Source organism: Ambystoma mexicanum, chromosome 4q (assembly GCF_040938575.1).
Source record: "Ambystoma mexicanum isolate Mex_15411 chromosome 4q, UKY_AmexF1_1, whole genome shotgun sequence".
Taxonomy (NCBI): Eukaryota; Metazoa; Chordata; class Amphibia; order Caudata; family Ambystomatidae; genus Ambystoma; species Ambystoma mexicanum.
In genome coordinates, this window is record NC_090928.1 from 512565766 (window position 1) to 512583207 (window position 17442).

At 49.1% G+C, this 17442-nt stretch overlaps 1 protein-coding gene across 1 annotated transcript in view; it reads right to left on the bottom strand.

Moving 5' to 3' along the window:
• XRN2 (5'-3' exoribonuclease 2) overlaps positions 1-17442 on the bottom strand; it is a 376513-nt gene that overhangs the window by 345385 nt on the left and 13686 nt on the right. The window contains exons 2-3 of the mRNA XM_069608066.1: positions 11545-11672; positions 11350-11461 (exon numbers count right to left, since the gene is read on the bottom strand). Coding sequence (XP_069464167.1) covers positions 11350-11461; positions 11545-11672 — 240 coding nt within the window. The remainder of the gene's footprint in view (positions 1-11349; positions 11462-11544; positions 11673-17442) is intronic.

The window sequence follows — 17442 nt, forward strand, 5'->3', positions numbered from 1 at the left end:
GACAGACTATTGCTTTTAGAGCAGGCGGCAGGCCAGACTTGCCATCTGCTCGAAGGGGGGCTATATCCAAGCCCACATCTCTGGGGCCACCAACACTGCTGTACATCAAAATCTGCAAGGAACTCGCCAATCCTACTGCCTCCATTTTGCAACTGCCTTCCCTGGCCCACTGCACTGGCCTCAGCATTACTAAAACTGAGGCTACCCTGTCCCCACCACTCTACACCAATCCCTTCTCCCTCACCCACTTCTCCCTCCCTCCCTTTCCCCTGGTCCATTTACCTCTCCTCACATATCACCCGGAAATTATTAAAACCCAATAGACCTGCAGGCAGAGTTCCTCAGTTTACACACTCCTAAGAAATGCACTTGCACAAGGTGACGGTGACAATAGTTAGCAGTGCCGTTTGTAAAATGGTGCTTGTCGCCATAACCACACTTGTTTGGTGCAATGCTGCCAAACAATGTGTTGGGTAAGAATTTCATAGAAACTTACCAACCTGGGTCAACCCCAGAACCTTTTGCTTTACTAGTAAGTTATTTTCATTAATACCTCAGTGTGGGAACCTTTTTCCACACCCACAAAACCTTTCACTCATTTTTATTCTCCATAGAGTATCCTCTTCATCATAAGTGCCTGTTGCTGGGTTCCCCTTTTAACTTTCTCTGGATAACCTTGAGAACTACAGTTCCCATGGGTAACCAGCACACCCCACCTTATGTAGAGTGCTGGGGAGATGCAATGTAGCCCCTCACGCACTAGAGCTGTAACAATTGTTACAGGGACAAGCTTACCTTCAATGGCTGGTGACAGTGATAACTTATTTTGGTGCACCATTACCATAGGCTGTGTTCACAGCTGCAGTAAAGGCACCCAAGGGTGCTCATTTTACCAAAATCTCCAGTCTTTTTGCCATTTTAGGGTTTGTCTTGGTTCCTTCCCCCGACATCCAGGGCAGGAAATTCCTTTGCAATTTTTTTTATCTTCGGCGGGAGTCCCCTGGACTCCCCCACCCAGGCTCCAGTCTGTACTGTGAAGACAGGCAGTCCACAGCCTTTGGGCTTCCTCCTTGCCTGAATCGGTACAAATCCCAGTGCAGGGCTGGGTGTATTGGCCAACTATACCGCCCCTGAGAGAATGCAGAAGTTGTGCTGTAGTTAGTGTTAAATACGGCGAACCTGGAAGCTGAAGACAAGCCGACCACTGGAACCGAAAACTAAGGACGAAGGAAAAGCAGCTGAAATGATTTCCAGCGACCAGAGCCTGCTGTAGCCCTTCCTTCCAATCGACCTGGGGACTCCCAAAACTACAACACAGACCCAGTGCCTTGTGTGACCCACTAGTCTCAAGACCTGCATTTTGAGACATCCCACGCGTTGCAGCGACCTTGCAGGGCTGCAATATTCCCCCACCCCCCCAAATACCCCGGGACCTCAAGCCATTGTGTGGTGCATGGTCTTCTGAATTGCATAAACTTCGTGGCCATCCTGGTGTCTCCAGAGACGCGAATAGAGTCCAAGAAATCCCCTCACCAGACTGCTGGCTGGACCTTTGTAATGAGAATTAAACCGTGATTTTCTGTCTTCTGTGCTCCTTGAAAAGGCGCCAAATCCGCAGAACTGCATTCAGCCACGAAGGGCGAGTCCGTAGCACCACCTGTGTCTCGTGGAATGTCAAGTAAGGTGGAGAGGGCCTGATCTCTCCCACTGGTGATGGCCACAAGAAAAGCTGTTTTTTCCACGACAATACAGTGGCGCCGAATTCATATGCTCGAACGGGGGGACCCATGAGCCTAGTAAGCACCACATTGAGTTCCCTCGTCGGCACCTTCAACAGCGCGAACAAGCGAAATAGTCATTTGACGAACTCCTTGACCAAACAATGAGACCATAAGGATGATCGACCAGAAGATCTGGTGTAGCGAGAAATAAGCCGCCAGATGAACTTTGATGGGAGCATGGGCCAGTCCTGCCTTGGCCAACGACAAATACGGGAGCACCTGCAGAGCAGTGGCTCGTAGAGGGTCGATCTGAGTGTGGCACCAAACGGAGAACCGCTTCCACTTGTGTCTGTAGCATGAGACTAGATTAAGCTCTGGCCTTGGCGAGCACCTCCTTACAATCTGCTGGGAGATCGTAGCCCCCCCCCCCCCCCCAAACTCTAGTGCTGCAGAAGCCAGGCCTTCAGGTTCAGTGATCCTAGGTCGTGGTGCAGCATCACGCCTCCTTCCCTGACAAGATCAGTGTCCGCCAAAAGCTTGACTGGAGGGTACGCTGAGATGCCCAGAAGGTCCGGGTACCATATCGTTCTCAACGACGCTGGTGCAACGAGGATCATCCTGAGTTTATCGACTAGTCGAAGAAGCAACGGCAACGGAGGGAATGCATACAGAAACAAGGTGTCCCAGGGGAAAGAATGCACCCCCCTGCCTCCCGGATGGCGAACTTCCAGCACTTGGTGTTCGTAGCAAACAGATCCATCTGGGGATTGCCCCATCTGCGGAACAGGTTATCCACTTGGTCCTGCGCTCCCCATCCTTCCAGGGAGGTGCCTGTTGCGACCATCTCCTAGTGTGGGGTCTGGCAATCCACGCCTGCGGACAGATGTGCATGCACTACCACCGAATCGCCCAGGAACTCGTGTGATCTTGTCCTCAAAGCTCTCCGCCACTTGAATCCAGTGAGCATCGACGAACTCCCGCAGTGGACGCATCCTTAGCCTACACGACCGAATGCAGTCTATGCATGACAACATCCGAGTAGGGACGTGATGGACCTTACCCGTGCGAACTTCAGGACCAACAGCCGTTGTACCTTGCCCAAGATGGCCGCAATCCTCTCGTCCGATGGAGAAGCCAGACACGACAGTGTTGGGCTCCCAGAAACAGGACGTCCTGTGATTTAGTCAAGCAGGACTTAAGTTTATCGAGAACCCCAGGTCTGTCAGGAGTTGGACTGTCTTCTTCATGTGGACGATGGCAATGTCCTTAGAGTTTGCCCGGATGAGACAGTCGTCTAGGTACGGGTACACGTGAATCCCCGTAGATGCAGCTGCACCGCCACCGAGGCCAGACACTTTGTGAACACCCGTGGCGCTAATTGCAACCCAAAGGGAAGGCCTTTGACCACGAAGCGTAAATATGCGGTGTCCCTTGTGTATGGGGGATGTGAAAATAGGTATCTTTCAAATCCAGAAAAGAGACAATCCCCATCTTCCAGCTGTCCTAGCACATGCTGAAGGATCACCATCCGGTACTTTTGGCACTGATGTACTTCAGACAGCAGCTGTCCAAAATGGGCCTCCAATGGCCGTCTTTCTGAAGAGGAAAGAAGAAGACTACACTCGGAGCCCTGGAGCCTCTTCGAGACGAGCTTGATCGCCCTTTTAACATGGCACGTACCTCCAGCAGCAGCTGAGGGATGTGGTTTTCCTGACGGGCCGCTGGTGGTATCGTTGGAACTCGTGGGCGAGAGCGTCCAGCACCAAACGGTCGGTGGAGATATTCTTCACACACTGATGAAGTTTGCCAGCCGGCCTCCCACTGGGGTGCAAGGGTGGGTGCTCGACTCCAAGGCCAGTTTCGTTTCAATGTTGCAGTGCCGCCTTGGCGACAACAACAGCCACCTCCAGACTTGGCACGGCCCCTGTAGGTCTCCTGGGCCTATGGGGGTGGGGGGGGGGGGGGGGGGGGGTGTGAGGGGCCGACGGTAGGACGAGACTCCTCTGAAGAGGAACTTTGGGATTTCCCGCCAGAAGTCCGAAAAGGACAGCCGTCGCTGCTGAAGCATGCCCAGGGCACGAGCCGTCTGTCCGCTTTAATGGCCAGGAGAGCCTCATCCAGTCTTTCCAAACAAATTGTCAAAGGGCATGTCAAACACCTTCGACTGAACATCCTGGCGGAAATGTGTGGCCCTCAGCCAGCCTCACCCAAGACAAATGCCTGTCCGTGGCCCCTAATGGCGTGGTCCGAAGCCACCTCACCTTCCTGTAGAATCTCCAACCCCTCAACCCGCTTGTTGGCAATGAAGTCCAGGAAGGGGGCCATCTTGAACCAAAGTTCGCCGTCGTAACACGCCACGATGGTGAGGGCGTTAGCGGCCTTGATGGTAGTTGCTGCAGACGAGATCACTCTTCGCCCTATGGCATCCAACTTCTTCCCCCTCTGTCGGGGGGGCCCGCCAACGAGGATTAGCCCGACGACTTCTTGGCTGCTGCCAAAACCACAATCTGGAGATGGCTGGGACTGTAAGCACTTGGGCGCGTTACGACAGGGAATTTGGTTCAAGATGGCCCCCTCCTGGACTTCATTCCCACAAGCAGGCCGATTGTATTTCTCTGTATTTCTTCTCGTAGCAATCCATGTCTGCCGGAGCTGAAGGGTTCTTTATGAGGGACAAACCCCTCTTTCCAAAGATCATCCAACAATGGGATTGAGAGTATGGTCTTCCTCTTCGCCTCCCGGTGCAGGTAAAGGAAACCCTCTTCTCTTGCAGGGCGAGCTGGAACAGCTGAGGCCCTTGAGGTCATGGCGTGGAATGAGAATCTCGTCGGGTGGCGATCTGGCCGGCAGGGACAGGATATTCCCCAGGCCGCCATCCGTGCCAGTTCTCGCCGTGTCTGGTTACGCGTCATCCCTCAGTGGGGTAGAGGGAGGCGGGGCGTGAACTCATAGGAGGCTCCGAAGGCACTGTGGGCGGGGCCACTTGTCCAGATTTCCGAGCACAGGGTGTGCAGAGCTGTCTGAATGTCCTCCGAGATATCCCAGGAAGCTGCTGAGGTGAAGGGGAACAGGGAGTTTGCGGCTTAGGCTGGTCCGCTCCGTCAGCACTGCCCTGGTGCTCCTAGGCGTCACCTCATTTGTCACCCGTGTCAGGATCACTCTTGTGGGGCCTGCTTGACGCATCTCACCTCAGGAGGCTGGTGAGCTCTTCCTCTGAGGAAATGTCCCTGCCCTGGTGGACTAACACACCCCCCCCCCTCACTTCTGTGACCAAGGAAGACGGTTTTGGCGAAATGATGGCCATCACCTTCTCTGCAATCTTCTTGATGGGCTGGAAGGACTCCCCCTCCTGGCAGGCAGGGATACTCACCTTCGGTGCCGTGCCCTACGAAACCGCCACGGTGGCCTTTGCGAGGGACGCCGCTACTACTTCGATGGAAATGTGGGTCTGATACACCAGAGCCTTTGCGGTCCTGGCAGAGTCCATGGCCTTCGCTTTAGGGGGGGGGGGGGGGGGGGGAGAGAGTAGGAGCCACGCTCCCCCTTGGCCATCTCCGTCGGGCTGGATCTTCTCCAAAAGCTTACCCAGATGGTCAGACTTCCTCTTTGAAGAACTTTAGCATTGTCTCATGGTTGAAGGTGCTGGGGATGCTGAACTCGTCCTGGCCGCTGAGGAGCCCGTCGCAACAGTGCTCCCAGAGGCAGTGAACTTGCAGTGCTTATCCTTATGTTGGGCCTCCGCGGGAGGGGGCACCCTCAAAGGTCTTCAAATACTGCTCAGCTTTCTTCTGGGCCGGGGAGGCGTGCTGCCACGACTCACCCAGAGCAGGGGCCTCGGCCTGCAGTCACTCGAGCTTGCGTCGGTGGCCCGCCTACGCGGCACCATCTCTGACAAGCCACACAGTCGTCGAGACTGGTCCGAATGCAGGCAGTAGAGGCAAAGGAGTGTCCATCTTCCGAGAAGACGTTCTAGGTTGCAGCCAGGGCAAACCTTGGATGCGCAGAGTCCTTCTCTGCCATGACACGCGGCTTCAGTAGAGGGTAGTCATTGGCTGGGGCAGTATGACCCAGAGCCCAGTGATTGGTTGTTAGGAGAATGTTCAGAAGTGAAACTGATTTTTTCTTTACCAAGGATTCCCAGCCTGACTGGAGATATACATGAGCATGTGAATCCATGCTGGAGAATTGGTTTTCCAATCACTTCAAATTTAGTCACCATTTACTGCTCACTCAAATCTATGGGTCCCTCCCTTTAGGTGCACAATCCCTTCTGTGCTCTTAAATCCTAGGTAAATTCTTCCAGCTGGATTTCTAGGTGGTATTTCAACCCTGCTGTCTCTTGCATGTAAATGCATTGTCACAGCAGTGTTATTCTGAACTTAGGCTCATTTCATTACTGTGCGATTTAAAATTGAGGTGGCATTCTACACTGCAGAACCTCTTGAATCTAGGTGCATCGCCACTGCTCTGCTCCCTTTTATATAGGTGCATTTTGCCTGCTGTGTTCCTTGAAGTCTATATTGTAAGTCTAAAATGCCACTAGCAAGGTAATTCCCCAATGGTAGTATGCTAACCCCACCAGAAAATACGAACGACCAGCCTATTGGCGTGGGAAACCTACGGGCCAGAAAGAACATGACAATACATCCAAGATAATCGTCGCCTTTAAGGTATGTACACTACCTCTGTACAAATCCTGCAGGCACGGCTCCTTAACCATGTGTCCTAAATTGCAGCAACGGCCATGTCAAATTTAGCCTAGCTGGGCAAAGCCTTCGCAGAAACCCCCGACGTGCCTCAACACCTGCCATTAGCATATCATGACAACCTACAACAATAGTCTAGCTGGGCACACATCAAGTCTCCTGCACTAGCACCCTGTCTTAACCACTGACAGCAACTACCCACCTACGCATCGGCGCTCTGGGCTGCTTACTGGAGCCTATCCAGCCCACTTAGAACTGTTCCCATACCTGGACTAGTCCCAGACGGCGTTCCAACCACAAAGCGCATTGAGGCCAAACAAAGGGGAAATTGCACTATAGAAATGAGCACAATACCTTCCTAGGAGGAAACGTTTGCACTCTCGTCTTGGTCCCCATTTTATTTTCTCAAATTTGGGGGGGGGGGGCCAGTAGCCTACACATTTCTGCAAAATTGAAGCCAGATCCATACTACCAGTCAAATTATTAGCAAAACATTCAGGTTTCCCCATGGTATTCAATTCCACTAAAACGTTGGAAGCCACCGCACAAATATATTTGTTATTTTGTGGCCGACATAGGTCTCACATCCACAAACTGGCTGACCCCTTGTCCTACTTTGTGTGCCATCTGTACATTTGTCATTTCTGATCAAGATTGAGTTAGTGGGGATAGGGTCAGAACCAGGAGGAACTGGTGCCCGAGCATTGGTTCAGCAGGCTCTGTGTGTTGCAACCGCAAGGTTAAGATTCAGTGCCTCGGATTTGCGCTAGTGTGTGGTGGAATGGTGGGTTGTGCGCCCTGGTTAGTATAAGGGGCCCAGTTGCGCGTGGTTGGTGTATGACTAGTGTCAGTATGTGGATGCATTTCTGCACTGTGTCGGGGTACCCTTTAGATGTGCTTTCAGAATCTTAGCGAGATTGTGAAAATTAAACTTATTCTTGGTGCGTTTGTGTAATGTGGCTAGCCCATAGTCTAGTGGCGTTGGTTATGCTGGTAGAGCATGATGGGGACATGGGTTAGTAGGTCAGTTTGGTGGACCCTCTGGTGCAAGTCTTTGGTTCCTGTGTGCAGAATTTACCAATGTTCATAGCTGCGGTTCGTCGGCCCATCTCCCCTCCTCTATAGGTCTTGGCGGACTTCACTTGTGGTTATGGTCGCAGGTTGGTGGTTGAACCCATTGCGTTCCTTGGTGTTCATCCAGATTAGGTCTGCACCCAATCAACGTCCGGTTGGTTGCTGAAGATTTACATGGCAGGAGCTCTAAAATATAGTGGGGATGGTGCCGTCAGGGAGACTTGGTTCGGGGGGGGGGGGGGGGGGGGGGGGGGGGCTGCATGCTACAACTTGTGGGTGACAAATCACTTCACCAAAAAGTGTACAATAACTTGCAAGCAGCCAACAGCAATCCTCCACCTGGTTTGTTGAGATTATTAGCAGTGGTCCTTAGCAAAAGTATATTACAATAGTCTAGTTTGAATAATATCAGCGCTCTAGCCAATGTGATGCAGTTGGTTGGGGTCAAGAATTGACGACTTAGGGCTATTAGTTTGGCCGTGTAAGAGGATGAAGAGGATAGTGCGTTGATAGGTTTAGTCATTGTAGTTCCTTACAACAGGGGGTGTTGACTCCCTTCCACTGGGCCTAGTTAAGTTTCATACCTACAACACCTACTGCGAGTGTTGAGTGTACAAGACCTTGGCTTCTCTTTGACAAGCTTCTTGGTAAACTGCCCGTGTCCCCTCAGGTTCTCCAGTGCCAGCCATTACCTTTGAGGGTCTCAGCAGGTCACTGGGGCTTCCTGGGATGGTGGGCGTTCTGCCTGGTTTCTTTGGCATCTTGCTTTGCCTGTGGCGCAATTCCCTCCTGCCTTCCACTTTCCTTACCTCGACACTGCTCTGCACCAGTCTTCTCCTGCAGACCTCCCCATCATTGGGCCTGGCAGGCTGCCAGCAACCATGGAGTTCTCTCTCTCTCCCCCCGGGCCAGCATCACAGGATTGAATCTCCAGCGATGGGTGCACGGCACACCTGCCTTCCTCTGAAGTTGCTCGAGGCAATGTTTAGTCCATTGTTGCACTTTATACAAAGGGCCTAAAGATACTGCAACAAGTCCTTTTTTTCACATGTTTTATCTGTATTGCTCCGTGGTGCCAACTTGTCCCAGTACTTGGATTCCTATTCTTCGTCCCTGTACTTCCAGAACCTTAGTACTCAGCCTTACAACAGTGCATGGGTCGACAAACAGTGGGGGTGGTAGAGCATGTGGGGGTGTGCCATGTTCTCATATGGGATGTAGCCTAGATGACCAACCTTATCCTTGGGGTGGGTGACACCAAAGGATTGTCACATTCCAAAGATGCCAGGCAGTGCAAGATGGACTCTCCACACTGAATCTGTTGGTTGTCTTCAAGACCATCAGTCTGGCTTCAGAGCTGCCAGAAGCATGGAAACTGCTCTCCTGAACATACGTGAAGACCTGCTCACCAACCATGACTCCAATACCCCATGCGTTCCCATCTTGCTTGACCTCTCTTCTGCCTTTGACACTGTCAACCATGCCATCCTGCGCAACCGTGATAACCTGGGCATCACTGGTCAGGCTCTAGCGTGGCTGACTTCTTTCCTCTCCAATCGACCCGTCCAGGTCCAACTGGGGACCTTCCTCTCAGACATCTTTTTCTCCATCTATGGTGTCCCCCAGGGATCTAACCTATCTCCCTGGCTTTTCAACCAATACTTGGCACTCCTTGCCCACTGCATCGCTGCTCTGTCCCAACTTTCAGTGCTATGCAGATGATACCCAGCTCATTTTCAGGCTACCCTCGGCCTCCTCTCCTTCCCTCATCTCGGACTGTGCCATCCAGGAGGGGTGTCCCGCCAACAACCTCTGCCTTAATGCCAGTAAGACTGAGATTCTACTCACCGGCACACCCACTCCCTCCTTCCCTGCAGCTCTGACCGGCCTCTTGGCCCTCTTCCTACTCCCACCTGCAAGGCTAAAGACATCGGGGACTGTGCTCTCTCCCTCCTTCTCCCCTCTGACGTCTCTAAGAAGTCACACTACCAGCTGCACCTCCTTAGAAGTATTCTTCCTTTCCTCTCCTTCCCCCAGAAGCTCACTGTCCTCAGAGCCCTGGTCCTCTCTAGGCTGGACTATTGTAACAGCCTATCTAAATCTGCCTGCCTCTACTCTCTGCAACTTATCCAGGACTGCACTGCAAGACTTGTCCTTGGCCTCAAGCCCAGGGATTGTAGCTCTCCAGGACTGATCTCTGCACTGGCTCCAAGTGGCTGCGAGGATTAAGTTCAAAACCCTCTGCATTGTACACAAGGCCTTCTGGAGGCTAGGGCCGCAATACCTTCAACTCTCTTCCTAAACATCTTCCTTCTCGAGCTCTTCGCTCATCCGCCTCCAACACCCTCAGTGTCAGTCGCTTCTCCAAGCAACGAGTTGGTGGCAGATTACGCTCTTCGGCTGGGGCCTCCCTCTGGAACAGCCTTCCTGCCTCCCTGAAACTCGAGGAGAACCATCTCCGGAAGCACCTCCAAGCCTTCCTCTTTGCCTCCGCTTTCTCTCCCCTACTGATCTCCTGACTGACACTGCTCGGGTTACCTGGCCACCCTTTCTGATCTCTGGCCCCGTCAATTTCCCACTTGCACCGCCTACCTGGCAACCCCTGCACCTGGGGACCGTTCTGTATCCCTACAGTCCCCCTACCAGCACTTTGTCTGCACTTACTTGGCACTAGCTGGCCGTTTAATTATTCCACCCCCCCCCCACAACCTCCCCCATGTACTGCACTTTCCCCACTCCCTTCCCCCGCGCATTTTTCCTTTCCCCCTCCCATGCACTTGCGCGATCTGAATGACACTTGGCCTAGTAGGATTGTTGTCTGTCCTCCATTTGTATCCCCTCACTGCGCCTTGAAACACTTGTGTATAGGCGCGTTATAAATGCCATATCATGGATGAGGACAGACTTCTCTTCAGAGAAACCAAGGTAGTTAGCACATTTCAAGCTGCTTTAGGTTTGTGTTAGGAGGAAGGTTGAAGGGGTTTGTGTCAACTACTGATTATGAGACAGCAATCCCATTACGGAAAATGTTAGCACTTTCTGGTGTGACCAGAGATCACTACATCTAGAATCAGTGCAAAGCTAGAGGCTGGGGAACCCCTGGAGAATTTTGAGGTATTTCAGATCAAGACCAAGATTGCAAATAAGAAAACTAGGGGCAGAGGTAATGGTTACAAGTGCCCTTAGCAGATGGTGACAGGTCTAGAAACCAAAACTAAAGGATTGGAGCACAGAGGAGTAAAACCTACCCAGCATATCATGAATGCTAATACATACAGCCAGACAAATCTGTGGGGCAGTTGAACTTCAAACTGGCTATGTCACAGCAATGTTCTAAGCCGGGTGCAAAATTGAGCTGCAAGCTACTAGACAGCCATAAAAAAAGTTGTTTGCCACCTCAATTTTATAAATACAGCACACCATTTCTTACTTGCCAAGAAATCACTAGCCAATGCTAGTGGAGGGTGCAAATGTTGCCCTTTGCTAAAAATATAAGACCTCACATACAAGAAACCAAAATCCAAAGAAAAGTTAAATGCCTGGGATTACAAAAGAGAAAAAAAAAAATGAATCCAACAGCACTTCAACAGCCTTCGTGCTCCAATTTGTCAGCCATATCTAAAAACATTCAGGGTTAACTCCGGCCTATAGTAGCTTCTCATGTAGCTCAATTGCCACAAAATTGGACTAAAAAGGCAATAACGTAGTGGTCCCAGAGCAGTCTTTCTGAATAGAATTTTTCCTCCATTTGGGGGGAAAAAAATGAAAAGGCCATTTGACCTAGAACGCAAATCAGTGCATTGCTACATGAAGCAGAAATAACAGACAAATTGAGATTGGATACTTACCACACCATCAATTGCCATGTACAGAAGTCTCCTTGGTCTGCAAATGTTGAACAATCTATCAATATACTCAAATATTGCTACCATCATTTCATCTTCATTTTTGGGAGCTGGTCTAAAATGTTAAAAGGAGAACGTTATTATTGAATAGAGCGCACTGGCTAATGCTACAACTAAAGATAAAATGAAAATAATTACTTGTTTTCAGGATGCGTGCAAGGGTGAATAATGCCGTTCATGTCCAAATACAAGTTGTCAAACTCCACCTCATTTGGATTGGGTTTGCTGGTATCTATGGGGATTTGTATGCCGTTGCATTCTTTAGCCTGAGAAAGTAAACCAAAGACTTCAATCAACTTGAACAGCATCAAAACTAAACGTGCAAGAATAAGTTAAGACATTAGCGCATGGAGAGAGCCCTCTCAGCCAATCAAGGCTTAGCGAGTGCAGTCAAATACTGTTATGACAGCATTCCAATTCATGCTCCTGTTAAACCTGTCAAGTTGAACTTCTGAAGGCATCCATGTTATATACATACAGCAACACAAATATATTTACTTGTTCATAATCAAAACAAAATTGATTTTTACAAGTAGCCATTTTCACAAAAAAAAGGAGAAAGAAGGAGAAAAGGAAGAAAAAATGTTACAACCTTTTACACTAGTTACCAAAATAAATCTATTAATACTGGGTGGGTTTACAGTCTGTTGCCATTTTCAGTGCAGGTTCTATGATCTTAACTGCCGCCAATGACCATTTTGTTTTTTCACCGGCAACCAGACGGCACCACCAAGTGTACTCCTCACTAAGTGTGGCATCGTACATCAAGGGTACCAGAAAAGCTTCCCTCAGATGAGCTGTTTTAAACACAGATCAGGAGTAAAGGCCTCAGTTTCCACCGATTCAGCATCTGCACATAGTCTGCAAGTTTTCGAAAATGAGAGCGGATAGCTCGAATTTCTGAGTTGGCATTAGGTTTCGTCTCATTTTCATACATTTTTTTAGCAGTTTGTTAGGACATTTTATGCAATAATTCAGTGGGAGTCTCAACTTATTGGTCGTTGGTGGCAGATGGCGTAATAGTTTATCGGCCGTTGCTATTTCACACGTTTGGATCCAGTGTTCTTGGGCTATTTTAGTGGTCATCTTTTCAGGATTTTGCAGTAGATCGTCACGAGTGCAGGCCAGGTCTAAGCTTCTTTGCGAACTTCTGTTGCCACCTCTTCAGAGCTTTACGGCGACCTTGGTGGAGTTCCACCTGAATCCTTTTGTAAAATCGGCAGCGTTTCGGGCATGATGATTTTCCGAAGGAGTCTCATTTGACTTTGTTCGACCGATGCTGCCAACGATAATCGACCTAGTTCATGTCCGATAGCCGATATTGATGTCGATTTGGGTAGTCCCAATACGGCTTTCCAAAGGTAACCCTCCAGTTTCGGCCAAATAGTTTCCTGGATATTTAGTGCCGCGTCCATTCCATAGGTTACAGATGGCACCACCTTTTGTTTATAGAATTGGATTGCCGGTAATAGGGATAATTTCCTGTATTTGAGGTCCACTAGCCTTGTGTGGGTCGCCAATGTTTCGATTTTGCCCCAGAGGGTCAAGTGAGTTGACTTTTCCCACCTTGTTGCATCGATCGTTATTCCCAGATATTTAATGTCAGTCACTGTCTCCATCTTCACGTTGTTCAGGAACCAGCTGCCATTTCCTCTCGCTTTAGGTCAATTTTCCCTCCCCCCACCCCCACACATGATCAAAATTTTGGATTTTGCAGTTTTAATCTCCAGATCGTTTTCAGATATATTTGGCCAAGTTGGTTAATTGGCAATGGAGGCCTATTTGTGTTTGGCCCATCATGAGTCTTGATATTAAATTGTTGCCAACTTTTGGTGGAAATGATCTGGTTGGGTGTATTGAAAATCTCCCAAAAAGGCAATAAAAAGAGCCGGGGCAAGCGGGCATCCTTGTTTCACACCGCATTCAGATGTAAACTGGTCCGACAACATGCCTTGCCTATTTAAACGGACTCTGATTTTTGTATCGGTGTGAAGTGCAATCACAGGCTCCAAGATTTCCAGAGGACAGTTCCAATTGATTAGTTTGGACCATAGCTTTTGTCGACTTATTTTGTCGAAAGCTTGCGACAAGTCTGAAAGCTATGAATACTTTCGACGCACCGCTCTTTACATTTTCTTTTATGATGTTGAGGATCATGATATTGATACTGATACTGGTGCTTGCGTTCTTAGCAAAGCCCGTTTGTAGTTGATCTAAACATGGAGATGTTCTTGCCCATCCGTGGAATCTGGTTAGGCGTAAGGTTGAAAAGATTTTGCCCATGATGTCTAGAAAGGCTACGGGACGATAATTAGCCGGGTTGTCGGTTTCCCTTTTTGAAGATGGGGCCTATCACTGCTTCAGTCCATGTTTTAGGGATTTGTTTAGTGACTTGACATTGTCTGAAGGTTATTAGGCCAGACCATTCCCATGGATGTTGCTTTAAGCCTACATTGGTTAGGCCGTCCGGACCAGGAGCCCTTGATCATTTCGAGATCATTAAGATCTCCTCTTGTTCTGCTACGTCCACCCAAGTTGTTTCTGTGGGAAGTGTGACGGTGGTTGCCGATGAAGGAAGAGATGCGAATTGAGTTGAGAAGTTTGTCCACGTCAATTTTGGTATGGTGTTAGTCAGTTGGTTGTCAGTCTGAGAGTTCTTGTTCTTGATTAAGGCCCAGAAGTCTCTTGTGCTCTTTGAAGTTAGGGTTTTTAGCATTTGCGCTACATCATTTTGATACATAACTGCTTTGTGGTGTTTCGGCCAAGATCTATATGATGGTGTTGCTGCTTTCAAAGTATCTTTTTGTTGCACGTCAGTCGCTCCAACCATACGCCTTAATTCACGCAGTTCTCTTTTCACGACTAATGCGATGTCACTCGTGGGCTCCATTTTTCTTTGCAGAGACTCGTTTCCCTTGTTTTGTCCTATGGGTCAAAAAAAAAGGGGGAGGTAGTTTGGCCTGCGCGTCAGTGGTGTTACTACTTTCTTTGTGGAATTATTTTGTGATTTCATTTATATTTGCCGCAGTTAGTTTGATTCGTGTTGAATTGGTTGACGACTCTGCTGTGTATTTCTTTATGCACACTTGCGGTTTCGAAAGTCATAGTAGATTATGGTCACTGGCTTTCGTTTGGTAGACCTCGTAAAACCCACGAATGGTAGAAGGGAATGTCAGATAAAGATGTAGTCCAACGTCGCTGCCGTTTTCAGCTCGTTCCCACGTAGGTATAGCTGGTACCGGACAGTTGCGACATTATGGAAGTTTCTGGCGTCCATGAGGTCTGACCATAGCACATCCCTGTGGAGTACAGGCCCCTGCGGGGACGTTTTGAGGATTGTCTCCTGTAGTTTTCCTTAGTTTCGGAGCCAATGGTATTTCTAGGACTGCGTTCAAGATTTCTGCCTTGGTTTCCAATTTCCTCTTCGTTTGTTTAGAGAAAAAGTCCTTCAAAGCGTGAGTCATTAAAGGATTTCGTAAGGTTGACTTTCCTGTGTCTACTTTCTTTGTTGTTGCCCAGGGTGTTTTTTTTGGCAACCTTGGTATATTAGTATATTGGTATATTAGCTCCCCGCGGTACTTTTTTCGCCAGGGTTTTCAATAGTGCCATTGCGGTTTCTCTTTTGTATGCATAAAGCTCACTGGCAGAGTCATTAGGTATATTAGAGGGAGGTTGCAAAGAGGGAGAAAGTGGCGAAGCTGTGACTCCCGTCGCACTGGCAGTTGGTCCGATGTGGATTTCTGGTAGTTTGTGGGATCAGCTGCTCACCAGCGTCTGGTACCGCTGGTAGCAGCAATCTATTTCGACAAAGCTTTTCTGGCCGTGCAGTCAACGCCAGGCCGGGGTGCGGCATGGTGGAGAGCTCTTGAGGCTTGCAGCTGGTTGGTCGACCTATGGCCAGCAAGCCGAGGTCAGACGGCTCCCCTCAGGGACGTGCGGAGCGGGCGGGGAAAAGGGGTGATGTTGCACCAGGAGGGGGGGGGGTGGGGTGTGGAGTATGTGAAAATACTAGGTCTTCCTCAGCGCTTACCTCCAAGTCTAGAGGCAAAGCGCTGCGCAGGGTGGCGTTACTTCCATCACCGGCACCATCTCCCACGGAAAGGGAGGCGACCGTAGAACTGGAGGTTGAAGAAAGTGATGAGGCTGCGGACGCCACCTTTCTTTGCACTGAGAAACTGGAATTGTGGGCAAGTCCGAGTCCTTTCCGATTCTTGCTCCTCAGCACCCAGCCAGAAGGGCTTTAACCGACGCGCCACGTTTTCAATAGTAGTGTGTCGTTCTAGGGAGTAACGGCACTCCGGAATCTTCCTGCGGGTCCATAACGCCTTGCCTCTGTAGACTGTGGTTGACTGCTCGCACCTCAGCGAGCCAACTCCACGTCACATTTAAATTTACCAACTCAGTCCATTAACTGACTTAATTCACCTCCAAAACCTGTATTGCTACTACCACCACGTTTAGGTGTTTGTCCAGCCCCTTACCTGTGCCACTGTTACTTTGTTACTTGGGCCAAATATTGCATACCTTGATGGAATGGCTACATGAGAGTGCTTGCCTGAGAAAGCATGCAAGTGACCATTTTGTTAGTGTATGCATGCCATGTGCTTATGCCCCAATGTACTTCAACTGAGATGTGATAAGTGTGTGGTGGTGGTAGTACATAGATAACCAGTTCCTGGTTTTGGGTAGTCACAAGATACAGCTATGTGGCACCGTTTAATAAAATCTAAAACTTACTTTGACCAGTGATTGCTTTTGGAGGTGTGCTTTGAAATAGTGAAGGTAGAAACTATTAGTTTGTATCAAAACCGACTGCTGTTAACAGCAAAGTTTAAACCCACGACCTTTAATTAAAAGTATACCTTGCAATAAGGGCCAAATAATTGTTCTAGAGAGTGACTTTAAAGGATGTTAGCCACTTTAGATCGAGAAGCTAATCAGCTAATGCAAATGCTTTTAACAAGGTGCAAGGGATGCCACGAAACACTACTTTTTTTTTTAACATTGGACGTCCTTAAAATCGGATTACGAGGTTAGTAAATCGGATTACAATTTAGTACTGCTATAGGTTCTCCAAGGCCCCATCCATTAAAATGGTTCTTGTACCGTGCACTGTTGCCACATGCATGGTTTCTTGGCACTCTGGTGGATCTGTAAAGCATGGGGTTAAGCTAGTAGGACTGAGCGGGATAAGGAGCAAGAGCTGCGCTGCGATGTGATGTTGGCAGCTTCAATTCAGTTGACTGTTCACCGAGCACAAGTGTGTTTTTCAGTTGGTAGCCCCTCATGTTGGGCAAAGCGGTGTTGGTTTCATTTTAGCGAAGTGCTGTATAGGTATGGCTGTGTTTAGTGCAGAGCTGAGGTGTATGCAGAAGGGGGAAGTTTATAGTAGGTTTGGTAAGCAGCAGGGCCCTTTCCTACCCCAGTTACTGCGGCCCATACCCCTTCCCAGGGCGTAAATTAAATGTGCTGCAATTACTGCATATTGGGTTTTTATTGTGGTTAATTAGGTGGCAGTACCTTCTCTTACTGAGTGCCGGCCATGTCATTTCCCCTTTAGTACATTTTGGTGTGCAGCAATTAGCAGTCCCACCAGGGGGTTGCAGCGTTTCCTTCCGTTCCATCCTGCGATTGGGACACCTCCCCGTCTTAGGTCCTTTATCAGTGGTCCAATTAAGCATGGCTCATCTCCCACCCCCACACCTAGATTTGAGATACATTCCAAAACCTACATTTGAGAACCACTCACAATGGAGACAGCAGTGAATGGTAAACTATTTACTAGCATTGGTGTGCTGAGTGGTGCTGTTTCAACGGAATACAGCAATAAGCCAAATTATACCCATTTGGATTGTAAATTGGAATTTATGTTTTAAATATATTGACTTTAAGCCCAATCATTTGTTCATAAGGGCTTTCGAAGTATGGCAGACTATCTCTCTAAATCCCCTAGCCCTCAAATGCGTAACATATGTCCAAGGGTTCAGGTTGAATCTGCGGCCAACACGTGAAATCGTGGTGAGAAGGATGATTTCC